Below are 27,339 nucleotides of genomic sequence, written 5' to 3'. Positions count from 1 at the left end.
CATTCTGAGAATTCATGTTGGACTGAGATACGATGAATGCATACTATCCAAAGGGTCCGGTTCCGTTTTCCTAGCTTTTGCGTGAATAGATCAGAGTGGACCATTTACGAGATGTAAGTAGCCAAAGCTTAAATGTAAGGAATGAAAGTATAGACAAGATGAACAATACTTGACTCGCAAAGTGAATGAATGTTCTTTATCTCGAGCACCTTTATGCGAGTCAGGAGAAGTCTCGGTGTGGCCTCGGTACCGGTGTACCCGTACCTGAATCCACTCCCGAACCGATAACCGATAACTCCATAGCTCGCTTATGCATGTTTCAAACAGCCCGGGATGCTTGGCACACCTAGCGTGACTATAGGGCACTATATGGAGCAAATGATTGGGTCGCTGAGTACGGGTGTCGTTCCTTACTAAGCATCTCCATCTCATCGTGAGCCGAAAGATACTGACTGATGTGACCTGATCTTCATAACCCGCATCCTACATCCCACCACTTCCCTTCCACATCTCTCTACTTTCCCTATCCATTCATCTTCGCCACTGATACTCTTACTCTTCACAACGCGCCTCAGCGCCTCAGCGCGCAACCACTGGCCCACCATGGCCACGCTCCAAGTACGACCGGCCTTCTACTCAGCCACGAAGCGGAAGGCCCTGGAAGATGCCGTGAGGATGCAAGAAACGGTGGACCAGCAGTTGTCCGACACTGGACAGGAGCCCCCTCCTTACCGGCTTGACGAGTTAATCGGCAAAGGGAGCTTTGGGCGAGTGTACAAGGCTGTCGCTCTCAAGACGAACATGCAAGTCGCCGTCAAGATCATCAACATCGAACAGAACGACACGGCCGACCCCAAACTCGCCGACACTTTCCGTGAGTTCTTGGCCGAGGTCAATGCCCTCAAGCTTTTGAACGAGAGCGGTGCGAAGAACATCAACCACGTCATCGACGCCCTGCCCGTCGGCCAGTCCATGTGGATGATCACCGAGTACTGCGCTGGCGGCAGTGTGGCCACTCTGATGAGGCCCACCGCCCCGGGCGGTCTCCAGGAGAAGTGGATCATCCCCATCTTGCGCGAGGTCGCCGAAGCTATCTACTGGGTCCATCGGCAAGGCATTATTCACCGCGATATCAAGTGCGCGAACGTGTTGGTCACCGAGTCTGGCGGCGTCCAGCTTTGCGACTTTGGCGTGGCTGGCATCATCGAGACGCAGTTCGACAAGCGGACTACATTCATTGGCACCCCTCACTGGATGGCGCCGGAACTGTTTGACCAGGACAAGTCCTACGGGACCGAGGTGGATATCTGGGCCTTGGGATCTCTTGTCTACGAAATTGCCTCCGGCCTGCCCCCCTATGCCATGGCTGGCCTCGACATCTACCAACTGGGGAACCAGCTCAAGGCCAACGCCCCTCGTCTATACGGAGACCAGTATTCGGATCAGCTGAAAAGCTTGGTGGCGTACTGCTTGGAGGAAGACCCCCGACAGCGCCCGACCATCGAGCAAGTCCAGGCCCATCCTTACATCCACAACACGTCCCAGCAATACCCGACGTCGTCTCTCTCCATGCTGGTGAAGGGCTACAAGATGTGGGAGTCGCAGGGTAACAATCGCACCTCTTTGTTTGCACCAGGCGGTGCCCAGGGTCCTTCTGATGTCTCCGATTTCGCCTCGACCGCTTTGGCGAAGGACGAGTGGAATTTCAGTACGACACTGGCCTTCGACGAAGAAGTCCTTCAGGAACCCGATGCCCAGGCTGTCTTCGATGTCTATGGTTCCAACGTCGACTTTGATCCTTCCGAGATACAACGCCAGTCCAAGCCAAAGTCCAGGCGGAGGCCGCCGCCTCAGCAGCTGGCTGCCATGAAAGCACCATTAGAAAAGGTCTTTGACCCGAACACCATCTCGAATTACGAGGATAACTCCCGCGCCTACTACGGGAACCCCATTCCTCCGCCCGCCTCCGACTTGCCGCTGAGGGATGAGTCCTCTCAGTCGGCCACCGTCAGGGAGTCTCTTATCGACCTGGATGCCTCGCTTCATGGAGCTGAACTATCCAGTTTTGTGGACATGAGTACCATTCGAGCCGGAGAACCGAGAACATCTGTCGACGACTACAACTCGGACGGTCACGAATACAACAAGCCACCCCTTAGTGACCCGGCAGACATGAACCCGAACCGGAGGACCCAGGATTGGAAGTTCCCTTCTATGGCGCCGCCGGCATCCGCCAACCCCGAGGTGTTCAGATTTCCGTTCAACGACGACGGTTCGGGGCCGAGTTTGTCCGCACACCATTTTGATGAGCCGAGCTACGGTGCTGGTGATGGTTTTGACACTCTCGGGGCCCCCAATCTTACCACCACCACCACCACCACCACCACCACCAACAACAACAACAACCGGGAATCTATGAGCAGTCTCATCGACTTGGACATGGGTCTGGTTGACCTGCCGTCGGAGTACACCCGGCCTTCGACGTCACACTCGGAAGCCGGGTCGCTCACCGGCTCCGAAATGGGATTCCCGAACCCTTTCGACCTCGAGAAGCACGCTTCCATCTACCTCCCTTCAACGAACCGAGAACCCTCCATCTACGTATCAGACGAGTTCGCCTCCCCCTTCACCAACACCCACCAATTCACCGACAGCATTTCCGGCCTCGCCATCTCCAACACACCCCACCTCGGCTCGTCGTCAGCATCATCACTGCTGCCGCACCAGCTGCACCGGAACCATAGTCTCAGCGGCAGCAGCGTCGGCGGCGGCGGCGGCAGCAACAGCAGCAACAGCATGAGCGACTCACAGCGCGGCAACCACCCCTTCGACGCAATGGACACCCCGACCTCCGACTACCCGGACGAAAGCGAGTACCTGACGCCGCAGACCACGAGCGCCCCGCGGTTCGACGACGACGCCGCCACGCCGCAGCCGCAGCCGCAGCCGCAGCAGGCCGAGAAGAGGAGACCACGACTCAGGACCCCGCTGGGCGGGCTGGAGATGCCGCTGCCGCCCCTCCCGCCCTCGCTCGAGGTCATGCAGGGCCAGGCGGATAGCGCGGCGGTGAAGGAGGAGATTCGGCGCCTGACCATGAGCATGGGGGAGCATCTCACGTGCATCAACCAGTTTCTCTCTTCGTTGTCTGCGCCTCCTGCGCGGAATAATGGTTTGGAGGAAGCGTCGTACCGGTGAGGGGCTTGGATTCGCAAGATATCAAAAGTCGCCGGCTCATCTGTGTATACTTTGTTCTTCGCCCCTTTCCTTGCATTTTGGGCGTTTCCTTCTTTTCTTTTTATGTAATGAGCGCGCAAGGATCAAGATTCGGCAAGGAATCGGGAGTCAAACTAGTAATGTCCGGGCACAACAGGAGTTAGGATAGCAATGGCGGGGAAAGAGCTTCGGCACCACGCATTAGAGAGGCATCCTTCTGCCCATGCCCTCATTTTTTTATTTTGTTTTTTATTTCGAGGGAAAATGAAATAAACTGCAGACTGCCTAAATCCCCCCCCCCCCAAATCCTATGTCTAACCAATGAGATCCCCCATCAGGAGAGCGCGGTACTTCTCCATAGCCTCCCTCAGCGTGACGAGAACGCCAGCAGCGAGCATCTTGACATCGTTCTCCTCGCCGCGGTCCTCGCCCCGCGTGCCATTGAACACGGCGCCGACCCATTCCTGGGTCTCGACAAACTCGCGCGGCATCTCCTCGCACAGCCGCCGCAACCCGCCCCCGCTGGCGTCGTTGACCTCGAGGAGCGCCGCCAGGGCGACCAGTAAGGCGTGGGTGCTCGTCAGGTCGCCGGCGACGTGGCCGCGGACGCCCAGGAGGAGGTCCCACAGCTCGGCGGTCATCTGCGGGAGGCTCAGGGTGGCGGGGCCGGCGGCGTGGACGAGCAGGGCGAGGGTCTTGAGGTAGAGCGGCAGGAGGTGGGGGTTGAAGAGGACGGCGTGGCGGCGTTGGGCCGGGGTGCGGAGGACGTGCTGGAAGCGGGCTGTCAGGGGCGCGAAGAAGCCGGAGGCGATGAGAGCGGCGGTTTTGTTGGGGATGGAGCGGATGCGGGGTCTCGTTTTGGTTTCGGCTTTGGTTTTGGCTTTGGCTTTGGTTGCGGTTGGCGACGACACGACTTTAGTGTTTCCCACGGCGGCGAGGCGTGAGGTGAAGGTGGAGAGCTTGAGGGCGTCCGGACCAGTAGCTGCGTCGGCCGCCCCGGCTGCTAGTGGGGCGAGGAAAGAGGCTGCGAGGTCCTGAGCGATGGTGTCGAGTGCCGTGGCGGGGAGGGCCTTGAGTTCGGACCCGGTGTATGACGAGGATGGTGAAGAGAGGAGGCGGTTCTCGCCACTGGTGTCGCCTGACGACCCGATATACAACTTCTCCAAACGTTCAGGAAGACGCTTAGACGGGAAGGCTGCCGCGGAGGCGTACTCGGACGTCTCGAATCCAGCGAGCTCGCGGGCGCTGAGACCGAGGACAACAAGGATGGATGCCCGCTGGGCGATGGAATAGTCACCGTCGAAGAAGGTCTTGGCAAACCACGGCGCCATGATATCAGGTTGAGCGACAACTAAGGCGATCATTCCCTGAATCCGGAGTTGGGAGAATCCCTCCATGTCGAACTTGTCTTGGAGGCCAACCAGGAGGGACGCAAGCTCGTCGGCGTGACTGCTTACCTCGGTTCCAAAGCTCGCCTTGCGCCGGATCAAAGAGGGGGCTGTGGCTAATGCCAACTTTTGCTTGTCGTAGTTCTCGGAGTCGCGGAAGTAGCTGATGAGATCCCGGATGTAAACCGGTGCCTTGGGCTTGTCGCGACGGATAAGGGTAGGGTCGTCGTCCGAGTCTTCTGGGTCAGAGCTCGGCTTTGGATAGGGTATTATGTCGTCTTCGTCGCTTTCGTCGGAGTCCTCTATCTCTTCGATGATGAAACCCGTCGTCCTAGGCGGTGCTGCCTTTTTCGCCGCCGCTCTCTTCGGGGGTGCTGCACTTGGCGGAGCTTTAGGGCCAGTAGCTTTCGAGGTGTGAGCGCCAGCATCCTCTGGCTCGGGAGTTGGAGTTCTGCCGAGGTCCTCGATTGTTCCAATGTCGTCCGACGTGTTCGTCAAACTTTTGTACCAGATGGCCTCTCGGGTGTCCATCTCTTCCATTTGAAAATCGAGTTTGTTCTGACTGCTGTCTGAGAGAGCAGAGAGGGCTTCTCCTATAGCCATGCCTAGGAATTTCGCCCTCGATTGCGAGGCATCCAGCCGGTTGGAGATGGTATGGAGATAGCTCCCCGATCTCATCAACATCCGCAACCTCAGGGGTGAGGACCTATAGACATATCCGGCACTCAAAAGGAGAACTTGGGCATGGGCTGCGGCACAGGGGTCAGTATTTGAAAATTCGCAGGAATAGATGTCTGGCGGGAGGCCAACCTTCTTGTTGTAGAACGGGCGAATGTCTGATGTAGAGCTGATCTCCAAATTGGTTAAGGCTCTTCTCGAGAACAGTGCCGATAGAGTCCTTGTCTCGGGCCAGAACAGCTAAAACGGCTCTCCGGATACCAATGGCATCACCTAGTCCGGCTCCCGTAGAGCCAGTTAGCCAGACTATGAGATGGTTTTTTCGACTTTCCTCCGACCCGACAAGCTTCTCAATGACAGCAGCAGCTCCGGATATGACCCGTCGTGACTCGGGAGAATCAGTAGAGCCGAGCTTGTTGAGAAAGGTCTCGGCCAGATACTTCAGGACAGCGTAAAGGATACGCTTTTGTTCGAGCTGAGAGATATTTCCGACGAGCCTCATGAATGAGTCGGCTCCGTGCCCGGACGAAAGGAGCAATCTTTCAATGAGTTGTTTGATCAAGTGCTCTGGGAAAAGATGTCAGAATCTTGCTCAGTGAGTATAAATTGGATATGAGAGGGAGAGATGTTATACCAGAATAGCCAAGACGAAGGGCTCTCACGAAAATATCGTAGCACAGTTTGTCCTGGTTCGTTGATGGATTACCGGATATCCAGGCTGCAACATTCGACCCAAGCCAGACGCTATATCGACGTCCATCAGCAACCCATCGGTCCTCCTTCTCAGCGCCACTTTCCCGAGCCATCGCAAGACCTTCGGCAGTCACAGAGACGAGCTTGCCTCCTGAGAAGAGGGTAACAAGCTCGTGGGCCATGGCTTTCTGTTTCATAGGACTGTCAAGATGAACACAAGTCGAGGACCAAAGTTTCCGGAGAGATTCATGGCCCTCGAGGAGAGATGTGAGTACTTGGAGGGCTATGCCGAGACCAAGAGCAATGTCTGGCCGTTTGGCGCCTTTGCCGGTGGTCTTTGACTCTTGAATCAGGGTCTTCATGCGAGTAATCAGAGCATTCACGGCAGTGATGTTCCTCAGACAAGAAAGCAACAGATCCAGGCCCTCAGGATCGCCGTCTTTCAGGAGAGGCCAGTAGTTGAGAAGGATGTCTGATATCAAGACTTGAATGACTTGGGCCGACTCCGGAGTGGGATTCGATATCCGGTCATCTTCTGCGAGAAACTTCAGGGCGAGAATGAGAGCATCATAATCTGGCTGGCTCTTCAGCAGTTCGAGCGCATCTTGGATCGAGGTGAGATTGGCCGGGCGGGCAGGTCGCACGAGCTCCCTATCCCTGGACAGTTTCGATATGCTGAGGTCTTCCTGGTGCCTCGGTTTAAAGTAAGTCTGACTAACGGGAGTCAGGAGGTCCTCCATTTTGTGTTCCTAACAGATGCGCCGGCATCCAATTTGCTTGCTCCATGGAGATCCGCCTTCGCGGTCGGCAGATGTTATGGTGGTTTGAGAGACGTGGAAAGCTTAGATCATCGGCACTCGTTTCTGGGCCCAGTGTTTGGGAGGGCGAACGCAGGACCGAGCAGGGGTGACTTTTCCTGTTCCGTGGGTGCAAGCAAGACTCTCGCAGTTATATCGTGAACCGCCTGGTCTGGGATGACGGTTTTCTTCAGCTCGTATTGGGATGAGGTGAATGGTTGAAGACGTCGGATACTTAATTAAGGTACCTACGCTGAAGTTATTACCTAAGGTACCTTAGTTACAGGTAGACTTGATAACCACACCCCTGCACGGTATCCCCGCCCACCCCCATCTTGACAGAAGTTACCGTATCTTATCACTGTATCGTTATCTTATCGGATTCGCAGGGACGATCCGATAACAACGGCTGCGCCAGTGCTCTGGTATGACTTCAGGCTGCTCCTCCCGCTGCTCCCCTCCAGGTCCCCTTGCACCAATCCGACACCGAAGACCTCTTATTTTCCCACATGTCGGACGTCACTATGGCAGAGGCTACCTCTGCCTACACCCCAGAGTCAACTCGAGTCGACGAAACCAAAAGATGGTAAGTCAGGATAACACCGCATGTTCCAATCGTGCCCCCCCCCTTCCAATGCGGCCAAACGAATTAACTCGGCGGCCCTCGCGGTCCGCACCCCGCCCAGGACCTATGTCGACAACATCCGGACGAACCCCGGTCCCTTCTCCGACCCCATCGCCGGAACACAAGAGGCGATAGAACAGTTCGACAAGATTAAAGTCCTGTAAGTGACTGACTACTGACTATCACTACCCCTTCGACCTCGAGGACTTGTTGCTGACTGATCGTGTGCTGTCCGCCAGCGTCATGTACGTCGTTCGTGCCCTACCCATATTTCCGCTCTTGCCTCTTGCCATTAACAACAGGAGAGCGTAGTGGCGCCGGTGGTTTAGGATGCGAGATCCTCAAGAACTTGGCCATGTCCAAGTTCAGGGATATACACGTCATTGACATGGGCAAGTGCAAACGCCCCCCTTCCGTCCGTCCTACTGTAGCCAGGTCTGCTGATACCTTCTCGCCCATCGCAGACACAATCGACGTCTCGAATCTGAACCGACAGTTTCTCTTCCGCAAAGACGACGTTGGCAAGTTCAAGGCCGAGGTAGCCGCTGCGTTCGTGATGCGGCGCGTCAAGGGCGTCGACATCACGCCCCACAACTGCCGCATCCAAGACTTCGACGCCGAGTTCTACAAACAGTTCCAGTTCGTGATCTGCGGCCTGGACAGCATAGAAGCCCGTCGCTGGATCAACGCCATGCTGGTCTCCATTGCCGAGGAAGGCGAGGACGCCGACTCGCTCATCCCCATGATTGACGGCGGCACCGAGGGCTTCAAGGGCCAGGCTCGTGTCATCGTCCCCACCATCACCTCGTGCATCGAGTGCCAGCTAGACATGCACGCGCCCCGTGCCGCCGTACCGCTGTGCACCATCGCCTCGATCCCCCGCCAGCCGGAGCACTGCATCGAGTGGGCTCACGTCATTGCCTGGGACCAGGAGAAGCCTTTCCCCCAGCTCGACAAGGATGACCCTGAGCACATCACCTGGCTCTATCAGAAAGCCCTCAGCCGCGCCCAGGAGTTCAAAATCGAGGGCGTCACCTACTCCCTCACGCAGGGCGTCGTCAAGAACATTATACCCGCCATCGCCTCCACCAATGCCATTATTTCCGGCGCCTGCTGCAACGAGGCGTTCAAGCTCGCTACGTCTGCCGCGCCCCCTCTCGGGATAGAGGATAACTACATGATGTATTCCGGCAACGACAGCATCTACACGTACACTTTCAAGCACGAGAAGAAGCCCGACTGCCCTGTTTGCGGTCAGCTGTCTCGGCCGCTGCAGGTCAACCCGAGGATGACGCTGCAGGACCTCGTCGATTCACTCGCCGTGCGGCCCGAGGCGCAGCTCAAAAAGCCTTCCATCCGTGCCGAGAGCAAGACGCTGTACATGCAGTTCCCCCCATCGCTCGAGGAACAGACGCGCGCCAACCTGGACAAGACGCTCCTGGACCTCGGGCTGGAGGACGGACAGAACGTGGTCGTCACAGACCCGGCATATCCGCTCGAATTTAACTTTTCCTTGCAGTTCAAGAAGGAAGTGTAAATAGCCTGCTGTTTTCTCTTTTTTTCTTTTTCTTTCTTACTCAATTTGCATTGGCGCATTTTTTTGGTAACTGATCATTTGTCTTTTGGCATCGGGCTTCTGCCCCTCCTTTTTTTCTTCTTCTTTTTTTTCTTCTTCTTCTTCTCTTCTTCTTCTTTTTCCTTGTCTCCCTCTTCTGGTTTAACTTGCATGGCGCTACAATGCGTCCCTCATTGAGACAAAAAGGGGGAGGAAGCTCCCAATTGGGCGGGCGTTGCGGTGCCACAGGAGATGATGACGACGATAAAAAGAGACGAATTACTTCTACATGAGATGCCGCGAGACGGGCAAAGGAAAATAGAAGCGAAAAGCCTGGTTGGTATCAAAAAATCTTTCATCTTTGCCGTTTTCCGTATCCCAATGCAACCGTTAATAAGAACAGATGACCCAGAAAGTCTCAAGGTCATAAAATGCAAGATGCACATGCACACGCAATGCGCCTCTCGCCTGAAAGCGCCTCTCTTTTCCGCTGGGGCCCACATCTTCCTTCCAACCTCACCTCACCATGTTGATAACCTGCTTCTCCAACCGCTCACACTTCTTCTTCATGGTCTTGATGGCCTCCAGCAGCAACTCGTCGCTGTCCCACTGGCCCGTCGACTCGATGGAGAAGATGAAGTGGTCGCGGCGACGGCCGAGCTTGACCTTGCCCTCGAACTCGGGATGGCGCAGGCACTCGCGGCTGACGGTGTCCTTCATGGGGTCGGCGACGACGGCCTTCTTCTCGCCCTCGTGGCCCTCGTAGCCGCTGCCGGGCGTGTTGGCCTCGGCGGCGGAAACGCGCTCCAAGGCGATGACGCCGCGGGGGAAGCAGCGGGCGAACTTGTCGGCGTCGCGGCCGAGGATGGGGCGGGTGATGGTGATGGTGGGGAGGAGGCGGTAGGAGGCGGTGGCGACGGGGGAGAACTTGGCGTGGTCGGCGCCGACGCCCTTGTGCATGTGCATCTGCAGGTCGATGACCTGGCCCGGGCGGAGCTTGGCGACGAGGATGTCCGGGTTCACGGGCCGGATGATGTCCTCGGGCGCCTGGAAGAGGTCGGCCTGGCGGCCGGCGGGGACGAACTCGATGTCGCGGGCGTAGACGTGGGCGTGGTGGTAGAGCTTGGTGGGTTCCCGCTCGTCCGGGGCGGCGGACGGGTTGCGGGTGCACTCGACCTGGAGGCGGAGCTGGACGGTGTTGTAGTCGTAGACGGGGCCCGGGGTGCCGTCTTCGGCCTTGCGGCGCCAGCGCAGGAACTCGCGGATGCCCTTCTTGCTGCCGGTGAAGGGGATCAGGCCGAGACGGTGGCAGAGGACCTCATCCTGGATCACGGAGGTGTTGTTGTAGACGTAGACGGTCTCGATGGCGAGGGTGGGGATCTCGGAGATGAGGATGCGACGGAGGGCGTTGGCGATGGCGGCGTCGGCGCCGATGAGGGAGAAGGAGGACTCGGCGGGCGTGAGGTAGTGGTGCTCGACGCGGAAGGTGTTCTTGAAGGTTTCGAAGGACCAGCTGTTGTCCTCGCCTGGGTAGTGGCCGGGGAAGTCGGTCGAGCTGATGTTGGTTACCGTTTCATCGTTGATTTGGATGGTCTGCCAGTGATTAGTTGTTGGGTGGATGGCTAAGCGTATTAAATAGCAAGGGCAAGGGCGAGGGCAAAGACAGAGAAAGACTCACTCTCCGCCGTTCTAGCTCGGCTTCACTGGGTTTGACAAAGGGAGCCATGGCGGGCAATGGGGATTGATTGTGTTGACCGCGGATCGCAGGAGCAGGTCAAGTTTCGGTGACGGCGACGGCGTTGGTGGAAAAAGACTGGGAAATTTTCGTGACCCTCGAAGAATACATAGATACAGACACCCCTCTGGCTTTATCTTATCTTATTACTCCACGCCCCTCTCTGCAGAAAGTAGAAGTGGGGGAGCCCGACACACCGAGAGAAGGGACACACTTTCCCGCCTGTTCACCGAGACCTTAATCGGACCTCACTTTCTCACTTCCACCATGAAGTGCGTGTGATGCTGCCAGAGGAGCGGTTTTCTGTGTGCCAGAGGCTGCGGGTTTTAGCCTCCCCGATTACCCCTAGTAAGTACATGTCTCCACTCTCCCAGGTGGTTTTTGATTCCGGCACCATCTCCAAGTATAACGAAAACAGTCGTATCTTCTACGGAAGATTCTATACGGGCTCGGATACTCCTTGGTTTGCAACAGGACACGACTGCCCAGGCGGCTGATATCGAGCCTGCCCGGCGCAGGCCGCAGACGAGCGACGGAATAGCACGTCACCGACCCCAGGGACTGGACTTTCCCCCAGACAGAAAGACCAGGTGGCTCAATTTCAGAAGAGTCAGATACTGCCAGCCCGAGCTCAACTCGACCTCTCTCGACTGGAACCGCATATCAACCGCGAGCTTGATTGATCTCGACGCTGATATTGCTTTTGAACCACACCACGCACAACCGCCCTCCCAGACGGCTCCCATCGGTTCCAAGGCCCCTTTATGAGCTGACCAGGACCAAGTACGATGTTCGAGCAATAGGAGGGGGCGCGGTTGCTGGCCCTTCAGAGGCAAGGCTGTATGAGCTGACTGCACTTAAGTATATCCATAAAGGCCTGACTGCTTGTGCAGTCGTTCTTGAGGTAGTTGTTGACTATGGCGACCATTCCAATTTACAGCATGTCTCGTTCATATCAGCAACTTGAAGTGCGAGAGCAAGTCTGCAGGACTACTCAGCAACTACAGGCCGATTCAGCCCTTGTGATGAGTAGCCCGGGGCCAAGACTAGGCACCTGCACCATAAGCACGTTGGCAGCCCCTAAGCAGAGGCGGCCACGCGAAAGTGCCTTGGATATTGTTCGTTTGTCGCCACGTAAGCTGCTAGTCTTTGACGGCATCTTTTCGATCCTTGATTCAGACTCGCCTGATAGGCCGGCAAACCCCAGTTCCTCGCCCAGTCCGAGTCGAGTACCTGGGTAATGGTCGGCCGGTCCTCGGGCTTCCACGCAAGCATGCGCTTCAAGAGCGCCAGAAGCGCCTGAAACTCTGCCTGCGGAATGACGCCAGTGTTAAATTCCCGTCGTGTCTCCTGTACCCATTCGGCAAACCGCTTCTCCCACGAAAAGACGTCTCCCTCCGGACTTAGCGCGTTGCCTGCGTCGTCGAACTACTTGGGGCGCTCTTCCCAGCTCTCCCACCACTCATCAGGCATACGGCCTTGGAGGTGGACCTGCTGCACCGTGATATCGTCTTGTGGCGTAATTATGCCATCAATGAGTGACCGGTGCGCAAAGAGCTCGAAGACAACGCAACCAAGACTCCATATGTCGGATGCTAGGGTCAGCGGCGTCTTGGGCGGCTGGAAGAAAGCCTCGGGAGGTCGGTAGATGAGGGGGGTGTAGGACTCGAAGCGGTCCTTGTCTTCCGGGCGGAACGCGACGCCGAAATCGCTCAAGAGGAGTCTTGCTTCGCCCAGGGGAAGCTTGTCACTGGCGATGCCGAGCCATACGGGTGGGACGGCGTACACAGGAACACCTGGGTCCGATGAAGTGGGTGCGCCATCGACGCGTTCAACAGATACCCGCTCCGGGGCGCCCAACTTGGCGTAAAGCTCTTCCACAGACAGTTTGTCGAGAGACGAATCCATTCGGAGGAGCAAGTTCCCGAGATGAAGATCTGGACTTTGGCGTAAGCAGAATGAACCAAGCACACAAACACAATTGGGGCAGCAGACGAACCTCCATGGGCATAGCCTTGGGAATGGATGAAAGAGATGGCGAGAAGAAGCTGCGTCGCCAGTGCTCTTGCAACCTCGAGCTGGAACATCCTGAACTTGGAAGCCTCCTTAGAAGCCCTCAGGCTACATCGCGCCGGCACCGTGACAAGGCATGGATGAGTGCCATTCGGGCCATTCATCTCAAACCGATCCAGGACGACAGGTATCATTGTCTTCGCGTGAGCGGTCTCGTGCGTCAATTGGGACAAGATGTCCAGCTCTTTTGTTTCAGCATCAGCAGTACCGACCTTGACGGCGACATAGCTGGCAGTCCGCTCGTCATGGGCCAGCCAAGCCGTCGAGAATGAGCCGTGGCCAAGCTTGTGAACGATGCGGTAGCGGTCTTGGAGACGGTCGTCGATGTGAATCGGATGGTAGCCGTGATTTTTGTAGTCTTCAATGTCTTCGACATGCTCGATATAGTGGCACTTGAAGGCGGAGGTTGACATGGTCAGAGAACGCGATTTGGATAGGGTTGGACCAAACGGTGCGGTGCGTCGAGAAATTCGAGTGTAATGAGGCCGTCGCAGGTGCCCATGCCCAGGCGACAAGGTCGCGTGGAGTCGCAGAAAAGGCCTCATTGACTACGGAGCGACGCCTTGACAATTGCTCATAGGATGGCAGATACGATCTCAGGTGAAGGGTGTTGGCGGTTCTAGGTTGGTGATCGGATTTGGGGTCCAGGTCAGTGCCTTCCTGGGTACCACCTCAGGTAGTAGCCATCCAATCAGAATGCGATACACTGGCTCGTATAGCGGAGCTTGGAATCGTCGCAGCTACATGCCGGCGGCGCCCTGAACTAGGTATGTTAGTATGTCTGCCAGACTAGCATTGAATGGGAGACCGGAAAGCGATAGAGCCGGGATTTGGTTTGGGCGGTACTTTGGGATGCTCACACTGAGAATCGTTCCCTACTGCCGACGTCGGAGAAACAAGACTGAATACCTGGACTGAGTCGATCAACGCTTTCGGAGCGCCTGCACGCTAGAGGTCGCCAATACAGCCCGCTTCTATCCTGGCCTAGCGTCCTCTAACGCTATTTCGCCCGTGCTCGGGACAGCTGTGGTGACGCTCTTCCTCGCTGCCGCCCCCTCGGCTTCTGGGCCATCTCTTGCCCTAGCGTCTACGGGCGTGATTGAATCTGCCTCGCCAGGCAGATACGAGGCCGTTCTCGTCCCTCGTGAGGTTGAATTACCGTTGACGGTTGGCCGTGCCGTGTGATCGGCGATGATGAAGGGCTTTCTGCTTTCTTGACCACTCAGACCCTATGCCTAGGAGCGAAACGCTTAGGCTGCATGAAACCGTCTCGCAAGGCAGATACGAGCTTCTCGGGCGAAAAGGCCCCTTCGTTGGCGGATGGCTGTCCAGATCGGAGGTTGTCCGAGCCGGACGTTGTGATCAAGCCAAGAAGTTTCCCCGGCTACTCAGACCCCCGTCTCCAAAGAGTTTGATACGTAAGAGGAGTCTCACCAAGGAGCGAGCACACGCTTCTCGGACAAGCGGGACTCGTCATGGCCGTCGGATTTGTCGGACGTGATGAGCTGGGAGGATACGACCGGGCGGGAAGGGAGGCGATGCTCTGGAGGGCGCTGCGGCATTTTTCTTATTGGGCGCTCTGGCGAAATGATGAAGACGAGGAAGAGGTTGGAGCGCTGACGCCAGGGAAGAGGCCGGCTTTATGTATTCGAGAGAGAGGTTGACCTAGAGAGATAGATACATCACGAGGCAGGCTCTGGTACATGCTGGGGTGGTGGGCGGATTAGTCACCTCACGTGACGCCGATTTTCTGAGCAATCAGAAAGCGCCCCCTCGGCAGCGTCACACGGTTTCCTCAAGGCTCAGACCATCACGGCTCCATACCGACTCGTCACAATGCCTCCGGGGAGCAAATCGATGTTTAAATATCCAGTACGCAAAGCAGCACTCTATATGTTTGGGAATCTTGGTGTGTTCTTTTTCTGCAATGGAAAGCATGATCTCTCTCCGTCCTATGCGCAGACCCCTCGCGGAATAGATGCATGCATTCTCCCTATCAGGACCTAACAAAATGATGCTAGTGGTGTTGTTGCTGTGTTGGAGTCTGGTGCGGGAGCGACGGCCTCCCGCATGCGTCACCCACTGTTTCCTGTGTGGCTGTGTGATTGGGTTAACTCTTGCGCAGTTGCGTCGTGTCTTGGGGGTCGAGAATGCATGTGGATGGCCTCCTGCATATGGCCTCATGGAGGTCAAAGTATTTGGGGGAACGGGGGAACTGTCGAGACACAGGGAAATCAGAGAAGAACCGTTTGCTTTTCATGGTCGTAGAGATAGATAGCATGGCCATGCTCATGAGCAGAGAACTGACAACGGCGAAACAATATCATCAACTAGCCTTCGTCGCTCATAATCATACCCCTATCCCTTTGGACAAGAAGACATGACCGTCAGCACAGACTCGGGAAGCAACTCGCCGGTTGTAATCTGCGCTGAGAATGCAGCCTTCTTATCCCTTCTTCACAAAGTTCCGATCCTCCCTTCCACCCACCCCGTCACTGATCTCAGTCTCGGAGCTGGTCAGGGGACGAGGATCCTCCCCATTGACCGAGAGTCCCGTCTTGCGGGGGCAGTAGCTCTATTAACCAGCCTGTCCAACGACAGCAACTGTATCACCGCGGCGTCCATCGTAGAGAATCAAAAAGATGACCGGCTGGATGTCCTCGTTGCCGTCAACCGAGCGAAGGAGAGAGACCAGGGGCCGTACTTGGACAAAGTCGCCACTGGTCTCAGGACCGTGTTTGAAGTCCTGGCGCGCGCTTCTCATAGTATGCTATTCTTCCCCTGGGGGACTATTGACACACCCAGCTTACCATCGCAGAGGACGAGCCCCATGTGAAAGCAGAGGTCTTCACAGCGGTCGTCACTGTATCATACGCACGGATTGTCGGTCGACTACGTTTTATCAAGCCTAACCAAGGTCGTAGGAAAGGAAAGATAAGGACACCTCTCCGTGACAGCCTTCAGCAGGCATCGAATGCTGTGCAATCAATGCGACAACAGCTTCAAGTGGCCGGACTGGGGGAGACGGCTGAGGCGTTCCTGGCGGCCTCCAAACCCATGCTTGCAGCCCTATTGTCGTTCGAGAATCACCAAACAATCGACGAACTTGAGTCGGTCATTGGCGAGGCCCTACGCTGGTCGCAGTCAGGGGATATCGCGCGGCTCTTTAATGCTATCCCCAACCGCATCATGAGCCCAGAAACTCTCCCGGCTCTCCTCCGTAACTTAAAGAAGGTTGCCCAGTATCGGATTGTCTCCCGGGACTTGTACAGAAGTGCTCGAAGATTCCCGATTCTTCGACGAGCCAAGGTCATTCCGATTGACCTCGGTGCTGAAGCATTTGTCCGGCAAACGCCAGGCCATTATCAGCCTGAACTCGATCGCACTCTGAAAAGGATTTCACCTGAGAATTCTCAAAAATCCGCCTTCGTCCAGCTTTCCAAGTTTGTGAAGAAAAGCGAAAATGAACTCAGAGAAGAATTCAAGTCGAAAGTCAGACGGATCTTGAAAGAGTCGAAAATTCATGCCGAAGTTCAGATTCTAGCGTACCTGGAAGATAGACGCCCTCGACTTCCACCCCGAGTAGTCCGGTCGAGCAAGAAGGCCTGCTTTCTCTGCAACTCGCTTTTTGCTTTACACAAGACGTATTCCATCCCTCAGTCCCACGGACGGCTCTACGAAGGCTGGCGTTTACCATGTATGCCCTGTCTCCAGGGGCTCCATCAGCGCCTGAATCATTCTCTAGAGTTGCAAGCTAGAAAGAGCGTCGGATTCCTCCTCCAGCAGAGACGTCCGACAGGCTACCCCGACCCTTATGAGAGCAGTGCCCTCAATCTGCCTTGTTCAACAACCACTGTAAATACAAATACCACCAAGGGGGTATCGGTTGATCAACCAGTAGAACCTGGAGTCGACATGGGGCTGAAACAGGCCTCTGAAGCGAACCCAGAGGTCGAAGAAGAAGAAACGGACCGAAGCAGCAAAGTTGAAGCGGAGGCTGACACGGAGAAAGAGTCCCCCGACTCTCTCAGTGAGGTTGAGCTCTCGAGTACCCCATCAGAACCACCGGAGGTTCGAGGACCATCACTCAGCTTGAAAGATGACAACTCCCTTTCTGCCGTCTCGTCCACTAATTCCAACTTGGAGAATTTACCCTGGCGAGAGGTCTCCTTAGTACAAGGCCGCACCTACGCTCACAAGCTGAACTCGGGCAGCCAATCTTGTCTCTACACTCTCGGGAAGTTTGAATTATGCCTGGAGCACTTCAACGAGAGGGCTTCCTCGTCCTTCCCTCCCAAACGATTGAAGTATGAGATTAAATGGCTGTACTCGGACGAGGCACAGTCTCTTAGAGAGCATAGGCCTGTGACCTTGGTCGACCCGAGAGCACTCTCTCCTGGCGAAGACGTCGACGCTTCGGAACAGAATCCGATATATTTTGTTTCGGGGGAAGAGATTATCCAGCTCACACTCCATTGACGGGAAGAAAAAGAAAAGAAAAGGACTGGGTTACGGGGGCCTGAATATACGACATGTTCCTAAAGAGGATGGATAACTTGCGACGGCATGGGGCATGACAGGAACAGGGTGACGGAACACTTGACTGATGCTCAGATATAAGACAACGACAACGACTCGTAGCGGAGGCATCTAACAGGGCATCTATCCTCCCCGTGATGATCTACCCACTCCACACCTGCGAATCGGACAAGTACGGCGCGATACCGTGATCACATCAGGCTACTACGCCCCCCAATCTCCATGCTAGGCTGCCCGTCCCTCATCTCGCCGCTCCTCCCCACCACAAACTCATGATAGATCCGCTTCAGCCGGTTCCGTTCCTGGGCGCTGATGCTCGGCTTGGTCCCCGCCAGCGCCTTGACGAGATGCTTCCACCCCACCACCACCTCCTTATCCTCCAGCGCCGCCGCGCCTGCCCCCTTCGCCCCACCAGGCTGCTGTGCCCGCCTGGCCCGCTTGCGCGCCTGCTTGATGCTCTCAATCTTGGCCGCGATGGCCGCCTTCTCCACCAGCTGGTTCGACCGCGCCAGCACCGTCGCACTACCACCCTCCTCGGCCTGCGGATCGTAGGGGAACTGCATGAAGCTCGGCACCGAGGCGTCGGCTTTCGCCCTGGTCTTGCCGTTGATAGTAGACGCGGCGGCGTCGACACCAGCGCCAGCGTCGGCGTCAGCGCCAGCGTCAGCGTCGCCCCGCAGCACGTCGTGGATAGCCTCGAGCTGCGCGTTCGAGATGAGACCCTGCAAGTCAGCGCCCGAAAACGCCTCGCACCGCCGCGCAATCTCCGTCCACGCCTCGTCGCCGTCCCCCGTCAACTCGGGGCCGAGCTTCACCTGCCTCGACACGGCTTTCAGGATATCGACGCGGTCCTCGAGGGTAGGCAGGTCGCAGAGCAGCGACTTGTCGAGACGCCCCGGTCGGAGGAGGGCCGGGTCGATCAGGTCGGGCCGCGACGTGGCGGCGAGCACGTACACGCCCGAGAGGCCCTCGGCGCCGTCCATGAGCGTCAGGAGCTGGTTGACGACGCGGTCGGTCACGCCGGTGGAGTCGTGGCCTCGCTTCGGGGCGATGGAGTCGAATTCGTCGAAGAAGAGCACCGACGGCTTGGCGGCCGACGCGCGCTCGAAGAGGTCGCGCACGCTCTTCTCCGAGGCGCCGATGTACTTGTTGAGGATCTCGGGGCCCTTGACGCTGATGAAGTTGAGCCCGCACTCGCCCGCCACCGCGCTGGCGAGGAGCGTCTTGCCGCAGCCGGGATACCCGTAGAGCAACAGGCCCGAGCGCAGGCGAAGCGGGCACTTCTCGAAGATGGGTGCGTATTTGGTCGGGTAGAGGAGAGTCTCCAGCAGGACCTGGCGCGTCTCTTGGAGGCCGCCGATCGAGCTGAACGTGGTGGTCGAGCTCTGCAGGGAGACGTCACGAAGCGACGTCGGCGTGAAGTCCTTCAACGCGTTGTCAAAGTCGGATCGGCAGAGACGGACGGGGGAGCGGCCGAGAAAACCAGGCGAGGCGGTAGACGACGCGCTGACGGAGCGGATGACGGCTTCGTTTTGCGCCCTTTCCACCACGACGCCAAGATCCCTGGGCATGTAGCCGTCCGTCAAGCCTGCGATGTCCAGGAAGTCGACGTCCGAATCGAGCACGAAACGGCTGGCCTTGACCTTGGTTCCGGGGTTGTTGTTGTTGTTGTTGTTGTTGTTGTTGTTGTTGTTGTTGTTGTTGTTGTTGTTGTCGCGGCTCGTCTGACTAGTCCCCCCGTCCATCCACGCGGTCTCTTCGGCCGCCGCATTGCTGCCGTCGGCAGTGGTAGGTCGGCTGCTGCCCGCATCGTGGGAGGACGACGCGGCGTCACCGTCCACCGCATCATCGGGGGCAGCGGGAGCTGCGTCTTCACGGACGATGGCTTCGAGTATTTGCCTCCTGGCTTCCTTGTTGGGCGACTTGAGCTCGAGAATCTCCCGGAACACGTTGGAGCCGCCCACGACGGTCTCGTTCAGCGACTCCTTGCCTTCTGCCGTGGCCAGCAAAACGACCCCGCTCTCGTGGCTGCAGTATTGGCGGGCCAAGGAGCTGATCATCTCGCTCACCTGGCGGCTTCGGCCGTTGTCATTTCCCACCTGCAGCTCCGTCTCGACGGGACACGACGTGTCGAGGTCGTCCAGGATGACCAGCGACCTGCCTCCGAACTTGGCACCCCAGCTTGCCGTCAAGAAGAGCTGGTTCAGGGTATTCCGAATAGAAGCCATCCTGCTCTCGTCGTTGACCAGCGTTTTGCAGGAGAAATAGACGGTGTGGAACAGAGAGTCTTGCCGCAGCTTCTGCGCCACGTACTTGGCCACCGACGTCTTGCCGGACCCCGACGCGCCGGTGAGGAGAGTCGAGGAGATGTTGGAAAGATTACTTTGGAGGTCCTGTAGGAGTTGATCAATACTGACGAGGAGGCCGTGGTACGACGGAGCAGACTCGGCGACTTGATCCTCCGTCATCCAGGAGGGCCGTGGGATGGGAGGCTGGAACTCGATGTGGACCTTGTCGCTCGGCCCAAGTGTCCACCGGGGAGGACTCTTCGCGTCGGACGAACTTGGTGGCGGATAAAACCGGACCACGCCGCCTTCCCAACCCTGGGGACTTTCGAGGCCGTCGTAGAGACCGAAGAGCGAGCCGTCCGTCAGGGGACCACTAAGTAGGGAGGCGGCCGCTTTCTGTGAGCCGTATATATGCCTAAACGCCTTGGCCGCCTCCTCTTTCTCGGCTTTGGATTCGGCGCCGAATTTCAGGCCCTCCGCCACCTTCTTGGACGTGGCGAAAGGAAACACGGCCAGCTTTTGAACGGCGTCCCGACCCAGAGGTTGGGGTGCTGGCTCGATCTCCACCACGCCGCCCACCATGCCGCTTACCCCCAAAGCAGCACACAGTGGAGACGACAAAGCAGCCGGTTTGCTATCCGGAGGAGGGTCATCCCAAGCTCGGAGATGGGCGACGATCTGAGCTGCCGGGCCGGACGGATTCGACGTCGGCTGCTGCTCGTCCTGCGGGGGACGTTGCGCCGCCGGGTTGGCCTGCGCATTCGAGCTGCGAAGCACGGTGACCAGAACAAAGTCGACTCCCTTCAATCCTCGCGACAGCAAGACGTCGTGGTCGACCCAGATGCTGAAGTCCTGCGGGGCGGCGACATGGTCCGGGTCCTCGTGGTGGTGGTGGTCGAACCAATCGTTGTTGCACGCCGCTCGGTCGACGCCGCGGAGGACGATCCTGGGCTTACGCTCGCCTCGGGAGCTTCGCCTGCGGACATTGTTGCTGCTGCTGCCGCCGCCGCCGCCGCCGCCGCCGCTCCTCCGCGACTTGGAGGTGCTGGCCACGCTACGGCTATCGGAGACGGAGCGCGTGGTGGTTTTCGGCCTGGTCTTGGGGGCGACGATGACCTCGGCATCGGGAGAGATCTTGGCAAAGGGGATATCGGCGGGTGGCGGAGGGTCTAGGGACACCGCCTTGATCTTGGCGGTCGAGGTCGGGGAGAGATGCAAGGTCAAGGGGTGAGGAGGGACGAGGGCGCCTGAGGGGGAGGTGTAGGACGGATTCGGGAGGGCACGGATTTGCGAGAGGAGATTGAGCTCAAGGAAGGTGGCGTGGAGCTCGATGATCTCCCAGTCTTCCGGCGTCAATGGTTCAAGGTTGATGGTGTGTACCAACGGCGGATCGACATGTATGGAGGCGGTAACTTTCTGGCCATCCGAGAGGCCTAGGGTGTTGGCGAGGGTGGCGTCCATCTCGACGAGGGCCACCTCTTGATCACGCCCCGAAGCAGGGCCACGCATACTGCTGATGCCGTCTCGGCCGACAATGGGCGCAAGCTTGCGCTTACTCGGCATACCGGTCCATCCTACAAAGACAGACTGCTGTGATCCCGCGGGTCCGGTAGATGTAGATGTCGGGCTTCGGTAGGAGAGTTGGACGACGACATTTTGGGCGGGCTATAGTTGGTTGCAGTGACAGAATTAGCGGAGATGCTCTAGACAGAGCTGGGGAACCCAAATCAGACAAGAAGAAAAGAAGAAGAAGAAGGAGAAGGAGAAGCTTCGTACTGCATTGACATTGGCTAGGAGGGAGACCAGGGAGTTGGGGAGGTTGACGAGACAGTTGCGCAGATGGACCAGGGATAGCTCGGCGACGGTCGACTGGGCATTGCGGGAGGCCATGTTCGTGTTGAGTTGAGTACCTTAGTTGAACTAGGACGAACGAGAAGTTATGAGCCCGGGCCTTGTCGTGAGAAGAATGAAGGAGACTATGTCGGGAGTTGGCTCGAAAAGAGGAGCAAGACTTGGGAGAGGATCTGGGAGAGGATCTCGAGAGGTTCTGGAGGCCGACGCCGGCCGAATCTTGAGTTGGTCGTAGTGTACTCGGTACGTACCGGGTCAGGGCCCCTCCATCCCCGGATTTGCTGAATGTACGTACGTACCTACTCCCGTACTTGGTATTACCTTGTACGGATAACTTTGTACGTTGTACCGTACCACTTGCTTGCATGTGCCATGTGCCGACGCCGCCGAGGCATGACTCGGGATACATCTCATTGGGTGAAAATGACCTTATGCTTACCATCAGGTAGGTATGTAGATCTTATGGCTAAGGTAAGCAAGGTAAGGTAGTGTAGCGCCACATGTGGCTAAGCAAACTCAATTCCAATGCCAACGGCGCAGGTACCTGTGGCTGGTGTCAAGTCGCGGGAACGCGAGAAGAGAGAAGACGCGTTTAATTCGCGTTTAACTCGCGTTCTTTTCTCTCTTGCCTTCATTCTTTGAGCTCCACTCCACTGACCTGGCAACAGACGACACGAACATCCTTGTTGCGCCAGGCCAGGAACGCCACACCCTTACTCAGGACACAGACGGCAGACAGCAGACGGCACCTGACGAGACCACAGCACGTCGTTCAATCGTTCAACAACCCACTTCCAAGTCCCAGGCCTGCGGTTACTGCTATCGTCGCGAATTGTCTCCCTCAACGCTCCCTACATTTGCCCACGCAAGAAGGGCCGGAACCACATAAGAACCCACTCAATAAGACATTTTATTTCCCCTTTCGCAAAACGTCGTCAACCGTCTCGTTATCATGGCGCTTCGTCGTTACAAGGCGCCTGTCCAGTACGGCGCCCAGCAGAGTACGGCCCATGCCCATGCTTCCCACACCCTCCCTTCCACGACGTCTCCAAGAGCAACCCCGAACTAATGACAACCTGCAGCGGCCTTTGAGCTTTTCCTCCAAGACTTCAAGGCTTTGTCCGAGCAGACTATATCCACCGCCCTCGGTAACATCACAATAGACGAGGGCGACCTTGACGATGATGAGGACGAAGACGAATTCATGAATGACGACAGTGGTGCGCGACGAACCCGGAGCCAGAAGCAAGCTCGCCGTGTGCCCCAGCCCAAGTATCGGCGGCTCTTACAAGACTTGGCCGATCGTAAGACTGGCGAGATAGTGATCGACTTGGACGACCTCGAGACTGTGAGCATAGCCCTATGGTCTATCCCATTTTCCATATTTCCCGCCCCTTGGTTTGGTTCATTGGGCGCTATCTCACATCTTTGCAGTGGGAAAGACAACATGAGGCCGACACCGGTGAACAGTTGAAGCTGGTCCGGTCCATCGAGACGAACACCAAGCGCTATGTCGAGATTTTTTCAAGAGCCGTCGATAATCAGATGCCCAAGCCGAGTAACGACATTACGTACGTACATCCATTGTCATGATAATAGTACTTCGAACAAGTTTCGTCTTCTTTCTCTAGCTTCCTTTTTTTCTTCTTTTCTTCTTCTTTTCTTCTTCTTCTTCTTTTCCTTGCTGACGACCTTGCTGCCCAGTTTCAAAGACGACGTCCTCGACGTCTTGATGGCGAGAAGACAAGACCGGAACAGGGAACTAGAAAACGCCGCCTCTCAAGAAGGAGATCCCACCATCAGCGATGACAAGTTCCCCGCCGAGCTCACCCGCCGCTATACCCTGATCTTCAAGCCGAGATCCACCACTCTCGAGCACCCCCAGAAACCCATGGCCGTGCGCGAGGTCCGCGCCGAGCATGTCGGCCACATGATCACCATCCGTGGCATCGCCACCCGAGTCTCCGACGTCAAGCCCCTCGTCCAAGTGAGCGCATACACGTGCGACCGCTGCGGTTGTGAGATCTTCCAGCCCGTGACCGACAAGCAATTCGGCCCCTTGTCCGTATGTCCGTCCAGCGATTGCAAGGCGAACCAGACCAAGGGCCAGCTGCACCCCTCGTCCCGCGCCTCCAAGTTCCTCCCCTTCCAGGAGGTCAAGGTCCAGGAGCTGGCCGAGCAGGTCCCCATCGGCCAGATCCCCCGAACCCTTACCGTGCACTGCTACGGCACGACCGTACGCACCATCCACACCGGTGATGTCGTCGACATCGCCGGCATCTTCCTGCCGACCCCTTACACCGGCTTCCAGGCCATGCGTGCTGGCCTCCTGACCGATACCTACCTCGAGGCCCACCACATCTCCCAGCACAAGTTGGCCTACTCGGAAATGGCCATCGATCCGAAGCTCATCCGACGCATCGAAAAGTACCGCCAGTCGGGCCAAGTCTACGAGCTGCTGGCCAAGTCCATCGCCCCCGAGATTTACGGCCACCTCGACGTGAAGAAAGCCCTGCTCCTGCTTCTCATCGGCGGCGTGACCAAGGAGGTGGGCGACGGCATGAAGATCCGTGGCGACATCAACATTTGCCTCATGGGTGATCCCGGTGTCGCCAAGTCCCAGCTGCTGAAATACATCTCCAAGGTGGCCCCCCGGGGCGTCTACACCACGGGCCGTGGCAGCAGCGGCGTCGGTCTGACCGCCGCCGTCATGCGCGACCCCGTCACCGACGAGATGGTGCTCGAAGGCGGCGCCCTCGTCCTGGCCGACAACGGCGTCTGCTGCATCGACGAGTTCGACAAGATGGACGACAACGACCGCACCGCCATCCACGAAGTCATGGAGCAGCAGACCATCTCCATCTCCAAGGCCGGCATCTCCACCACCCTCAACGCCCGCACCTCCATCCTGGCCGCCGCTAACCCGGTCTACGGCCGCTACAACCCGCGCATCTCGCCCGTCGAGAACATCAACCTGCCCGCCGCCCTCCTCTCCCGCTTCGACATCCTCTTCCTCCTCCTCGACACCCCGAACCGCGAAACCGACGCCCAGCTCGCCGACCACGTCGCCTACGTCCACATGCACTCCCGCCACCCGCCCGTCAACAACGAGGACGACGTCATCTTCACCCCGCACGAGATCCGCTCCTACATCGCCCAGGCCCGCACCTACCGCCCCACCCTGTCCGCCACCGTGTCCGACTACATGGCCAAGACCTATGTGCGCATGCGCGCCGCCCAGCAGCGCGCCGAGAAGAAGGGCCAGCAGTTCGCCCACGTCACGCCCCGCTCGCTCCTGGGCGTCATCCGCCTCGCCCAGGCCCTCGCCCGCCTGCGCTTCAGCAACGTCGTCGAGCAGGACGACCTCGACGAGGCCCTCCGCCTGCTCGAGGCCTCCAAGGAGAGCCTGGCCACCGACCAGGGCGCCGGCCGCGGCCGCCTCAATGCCAGCAGCCGCATCTATAACCTCGTCAAGGCCCTCGCCGACAGCGGTGCCTGCCGCCCCGACGATGTGGACGACGACGACGAGGATGAGTTTGGTGTCGAGCTGAACCTGCGGAAGGTCAAGGAGCGCGTCATTGCCAAGGGCTTCACGGAGGATCAGTGGTTGGCTGCTTTGGAGGAGTATACTGAGCTTGACGTCCGTTCTTCCCTTTCTACACCCAACAGCCCCAGTCACGCTTCTTTACTATTCATTATATCTTCTTCTTCAAGAAGAATGCTGCTAACCATCGAAACAGATCTGGCAAACGGCGGGCAACATGACGAGACTTGTCTTCATCAATGCCTCGGGCAACGACGCAGAAAGGGACAACAGCATGGAGCTGTAACTTTGACCAAGTGTAGACCGTTGCCGCATCTTCCTGTTTCGTTTCGAGCTGGCGATCATATATCACGTCTTTTTTCTTCTTCTTCTTTCTTTTCGTCTTTTCTTTCATTATGCTGTGTTCGAGACTTGGCCTCTCGCAATGCTTGGTATGGCGTTGGGCTATGTGAGAATTATGGAGGAGGCGACAGGGAACGAAGAGAAGAACCAAAAGAAATAAATAATTACATTTTACACTATGCTGCGCATGATACACGGGATAGAGCGACACTGATCAACCCCCCTCATCACTCTCTCCCTATTCCCCCTTTCATTCTCTTACAGCCTGCTATTCTCAAGCGCCGCCCTCTCCATCTCACCCAGAATGCCATGCCCACTAAGAGACCACTTCTCCGTCACCGTGGTCTCATTAACCTGGCTGCGCAACACGCCGCTCGCAGCCCAGTACTCCATCACCGCCCGGGCCTCCAGCTTGCTGATGCCATTCACCTCGAGGACATCCACGTTCCGCACCGCCTCATACACGCGCGCGTCGTAGTCGCGGCGGTACGGGTCCGGCGACGGCGCCACCTCGCCCGCCTTCTCGGCAGCCACCTGCGCCAGCGCGAGGTCCATGCTGGGGGACCGCGGGGCGTTGCTGCGGCTCGTGCCGGCCAGCACGGCGCCGCCGTTGGCGAAGGCCGTGTTTCCCGCCAGGGCGTCGACGAGGAGGCGCACGAGGGTCAGGTCGTGGGCGTGGACGATGTGGAAGGACGGGTCGCGGTAGGCGCTCTGCTTCATGAGGTGGGAGAGGCCGTCGATGGTGACGAGGACGGGCGGCCGGCCGGGGACGGCGGTGAGTTCGTGCCAGAGCGCTTGCACGACCGGCCAGGCGAACTCGGCTTCCTTGGCGGCGGCGGCCAGGTCGTACAGCGTTCCGTCCTCCGGGAGATGGATCAGCTGGAGCTCGCTGTAGTCTTTGCTGAGCTTGTACTGCTTGAGCACCTCGCCGTTGGCCTTGGCGATCTTTTGGAGGAGGGCAAGGCAGTACGCGGGCTGGAAAAATTGGAGGGGAGAACTATTCGGGATGGGAGAGTACTCGGTGTTTGCATTGACGAGGTCTTGGGCTGCCGGAGGTGTCATGCACGGTTAGCTTTGGGTGTCTGGAAAACGTTGTACAAGGGCGAGGGTGAGAGGGAGACAAGGGTGGAAGCAAACCTTCGGGAATGTTAATGACAACCCATTCGTTGAGCAGTCCGTGCGACATGGCCTGAAGCAGCATGAGGCTCTTGCCCGAGTTCTTCCCCCCAGTCAGGACTGTCCGCAGAGTCTGCTTTTGCGTCGCCGCCTCATTCAATCTCTCCATGAGGGAGACCGTCTCGGTCCGTACGAGCATGTGAGGCTTCCTAAACAAGCCCCAGAACTGTGTCGGCTTGAACGCTTCCAACGCACGCAGCTGATCCACGAGCTTGTCCGGGAGGCCGACCATCCTGCAGAGATTTTCCTTGTTCGCCATCGTCTCGGCCTCTAGGACGGGGAGGCCATCGACGACAGCGGCGTTGTTGTTGCTGAGCTGGATGCGTTTTCGGAAGGCCTTGCGTTGGCCTGGCTGGGGCTTCTTGGCTCGTACAATCTGGGGCTTCTTCTTCGAGTTCTGGGCAACCTTTCCGCGACGAATGTGTCTGCCGATCACCTGAAAAGCCTTCTTGGGGGCCCCAGCCACCTTGCTGACGGCGGGTGTAGTGGAAAAAGGAGCCGTCCAAGCGATGATGGGCGTGATCCGGGGCGCCAGCCGCAGGCTAGACCTTGGCACCGTCAGGCCCCGAGAACAGTGGACGGAAGCCATTGCGGCCGGTTATGAGAGGGCAGTTCAGCGTCCAGTTGAGGCGCTATTGGGCCGTCCGCCGTGGGTGTTTATTCGGTCTTGTGTAGGACGTCGCGTGGTTGAAGGGTCGGGTCGTCGGTTACTCGTCGCCAGATTTTACGGCCGAAGCTTCAAGTGCACCCTGATTGGCCATCCCAATCGATTGACTTGACCCATGCGTGCTGTTATCGGAGGTGTGGCGCCGATTGATCCGCTCTTATCTTACCGTCCATGA

The 27,339-nt window shown here is 57.6% G+C and overlaps 10 protein-coding genes across 10 annotated transcripts; 5 read left to right on the top strand and 5 right to left on the bottom strand.

Annotated features, from left to right (window-relative positions):
* The first annotated feature begins 507 nt into the window (after positions 1-507).
* SODALDRAFT_334335 (kinase-like protein) lies at positions 508-3,513 on the top strand. The gene has a single exon (XM_028612178.1). It carries the CDS (start codon positions 604-606, stop codon positions 3,193-3,195), a length of 2,592 nt encoding a protein of 863 aa, XP_028465056.1. The 5' UTR covers positions 508-603; the 3' UTR covers positions 3,196-3,513.
* SODALDRAFT_351573 (telomere length regulation protein) lies at positions 3,502-6,972 on the bottom strand. The gene is made up of 3 exons (XM_028613548.1): positions 5,914-6,972; positions 5,412-5,846; positions 3,502-5,350 (listed from the first exon to the last, which is right to left on the bottom strand). The coding sequence occupies exons 1-3, from the start codon at positions 6,710-6,712 to the stop codon at positions 3,528-3,530; spliced, it is 3,057 nt and encodes a 1,018-aa protein (XP_028465055.1). The 5' UTR covers positions 6,713-6,972; the 3' UTR covers positions 3,502-3,527.
* Positions 6,973-7,278: 306 nt separating this feature from the next.
* Positions 7,279-8,931, top strand: SODALDRAFT_340597 (ThiF family protein; the record flags this gene model as incomplete). The annotated part of the gene is made up of 4 exons (XM_028612967.1): positions 7,279-7,355; positions 7,456-7,554; positions 7,707-7,786; positions 7,859-8,931. 4 exons carry the CDS (start codon positions 7,279-7,281, stop codon positions 8,929-8,931), a joined length of 1,329 nt encoding a protein of 442 aa, XP_028465054.1.
* A 534-nt stretch (positions 8,932-9,465) lies between these two features.
* On the bottom strand, positions 9,466-10,675 carry SODALDRAFT_279875 (DNA-directed RNA polymerases I and III subunit RPAC1; the record flags this gene model as incomplete). The annotated part of the gene is made up of 2 exons (XM_028608197.1): positions 9,466-10,542; positions 10,628-10,675. The coding sequence occupies 2 exons, from the start codon at positions 10,673-10,675 to the stop codon at positions 9,466-9,468; spliced, it is 1,125 nt and encodes a 374-aa protein (XP_028465053.1).
* A 1,437-nt stretch (positions 10,676-12,112) lies between these two features.
* Positions 12,113-13,170, bottom strand: SODALDRAFT_324882 (kinase-like protein; the record flags this gene model as incomplete). The annotated part of the gene is made up of 2 exons (XM_028609935.1): positions 12,113-12,621; positions 12,684-13,170. The coding sequence occupies 2 exons, from the start codon at positions 13,168-13,170 to the stop codon at positions 12,113-12,115; spliced, it is 996 nt and encodes a 331-aa protein (XP_028465052.1).
* Positions 13,171-14,610: 1,440 nt separating this feature from the next.
* On the top strand, positions 14,611-15,111 carry SODALDRAFT_334331 (hypothetical protein; the record flags this gene model as incomplete). Its single annotated transcript, XM_028612177.1, has 2 exons — positions 14,611-14,666; positions 14,779-15,111. Coding segments are annotated over exons 1-2 (269 nt in total), but the record flags the coding sequence as incomplete, so codon positions are not given.
* On the top strand, positions 15,040-17,362 carry SODALDRAFT_192627 (hypothetical protein). Its single transcript, XM_028607143.1, has 2 exons — positions 15,040-15,522; positions 15,576-17,362. The coding sequence occupies exons 1-2, from the start codon at positions 15,138-15,140 to the stop codon at positions 17,234-17,236; spliced, it is 2,046 nt and encodes a 681-aa protein (XP_028465050.1). The 5' UTR covers positions 15,040-15,137; the 3' UTR covers positions 17,237-17,362.
* On the bottom strand, positions 17,361-21,693 carry SODALDRAFT_334329 (AAA-domain-containing protein). The gene is made up of 2 exons (XM_028612176.1): positions 21,361-21,693; positions 17,361-21,249 (listed from the first exon to the last, which is right to left on the bottom strand). The coding sequence occupies exons 1-2, from the start codon at positions 21,472-21,474 to the stop codon at positions 17,488-17,490; spliced, it is 3,876 nt and encodes a 1,291-aa protein (XP_028465049.1). The 5' UTR covers positions 21,475-21,693; the 3' UTR covers positions 17,361-17,487.
* Positions 21,694-22,090: 397 nt separating this feature from the next.
* On the top strand, positions 22,091-25,466 carry SODALDRAFT_334328 (MCM-domain-containing protein). The gene is made up of 5 exons (XM_028612175.1): positions 22,091-22,436; positions 22,518-22,783; positions 22,870-23,006; positions 23,140-25,075; positions 25,176-25,466. The coding sequence occupies exons 1-5, from the start codon at positions 22,388-22,390 to the stop codon at positions 25,263-25,265; spliced, it is 2,478 nt and encodes an 825-aa protein (XP_028465048.1). The 5' UTR covers positions 22,091-22,387; the 3' UTR covers positions 25,266-25,466.
* On the bottom strand, positions 25,267-27,207 carry SODALDRAFT_334327 (mitochondrial ribosomal protein). Its single transcript, XM_028612174.1, has 2 exons — positions 26,459-27,207; positions 25,267-26,367 (listed from the first exon to the last, which is right to left on the bottom strand). Exons 1-2 carry the CDS (start codon positions 27,084-27,086, stop codon positions 25,580-25,582), a joined length of 1,416 nt encoding a protein of 471 aa, XP_028465047.1. The 5' UTR covers positions 27,087-27,207; the 3' UTR covers positions 25,267-25,579.
* Between the last annotated feature and the right edge of the window lie 132 nt (positions 27,208-27,339).

The sequence above is a fragment of the Sodiomyces alkalinus genome (genome assembly GCF_003711515.1).
Source record: "Sodiomyces alkalinus F11 unplaced genomic scaffold SODALscaffold_7, whole genome shotgun sequence".
NCBI classification, from domain to species: domain Eukaryota; kingdom Fungi; phylum Ascomycota; class Sordariomycetes; order Glomerellales; family Plectosphaerellaceae; genus Sodiomyces; species Sodiomyces alkalinus.
Note: the sequence above shows the minus strand (reverse complement) of the source record. Positions and strands in the feature narration are given on the sequence as shown.

What these genes read in the sequence shown, in the direction of transcription:
- SODALDRAFT_334335 (XM_028612178.1), top strand. Translation starts at nt 604, where the DNA reads ATGGCCACGCTCCAAGTACGACCGGCCTTCTACTCAGCCACGAAGCGG.
- SODALDRAFT_351573 (XM_028613548.1), bottom strand. Translation starts at nt 6,712, where the DNA reads ATGGAGGACCTCCTGACTCCCGTTAGTCAGACTTACTTTAAACCGAGG. An exon ending in CCTTCGTCTTGGCTATTCTG is followed by an intron (nt 5,847 to 5,913) that starts GTATAACATCTC and finishes ATCTTTTCCCAG; the next exon opens with AGCACTTGATCAAACAACTC. An exon ending in GCCCGTTCTACAACAAGAAG is followed by an intron (nt 5,351 to 5,411) that starts GTTGGCCTCCCG and finishes CCTGTGCCGCAG; the next exon opens with CCCATGCCCAAGTTCTCCTT.
- SODALDRAFT_192627 (XM_028607143.1), top strand. Translation starts at nt 15,138, where the DNA reads ATGACCGTCAGCACAGACTCGGGAAGCAACTCGCCGGTTGTAATCTGC. An exon ending in CCTGGCGCGCGCTTCTCATA is followed by an intron (nt 15,523 to 15,575) that starts GTATGCTATTCT and finishes TTACCATCGCAG; the next exon opens with AGGACGAGCCCCATGTGAAA.
- SODALDRAFT_334329 (XM_028612176.1), bottom strand. Translation starts at nt 21,474, where the DNA reads ATGGCCTCCCGCAATGCCCAGTCGACCGTCGCCGAGCTATCCCTGGTC. An exon ending in TCCTAGCCAATGTCAATGCA is followed by an intron (nt 21,250 to 21,360) that starts GTACGAAGCTTC and finishes AACCAACTATAG; the next exon opens with CCCGCCCAAAATGTCGTCGT.
- SODALDRAFT_334328 (XM_028612175.1), top strand. Translation starts at nt 22,388, where the DNA reads ATGGCGCTTCGTCGTTACAAGGCGCCTGTCCAGTACGGCGCCCAGCAG. An exon ending in AAGCCGAGTAACGACATTAC is followed by an intron (nt 23,007 to 23,139) that starts GTACGTACATCC and finishes CTTGCTGCCCAG; the next exon opens with TTTCAAAGACGACGTCCTCG. An exon ending in AGGAGTATACTGAGCTTGAC is followed by an intron (nt 25,076 to 25,175) that starts GTCCGTTCTTCC and finishes CCATCGAAACAG; the next exon opens with ATCTGGCAAACGGCGGGCAA.
- SODALDRAFT_334327 (XM_028612174.1), bottom strand. Translation starts at nt 27,086, where the DNA reads ATGGCTTCCGTCCACTGTTCTCGGGGCCTGACGGTGCCAAGGTCTAGC. An exon ending in TGTCATTAACATTCCCGAAG is followed by an intron (nt 26,368 to 26,458) that starts GTTTGCTTCCAC and finishes CACCTCCGGCAG; the next exon opens with CCCAAGACCTCGTCAATGCA.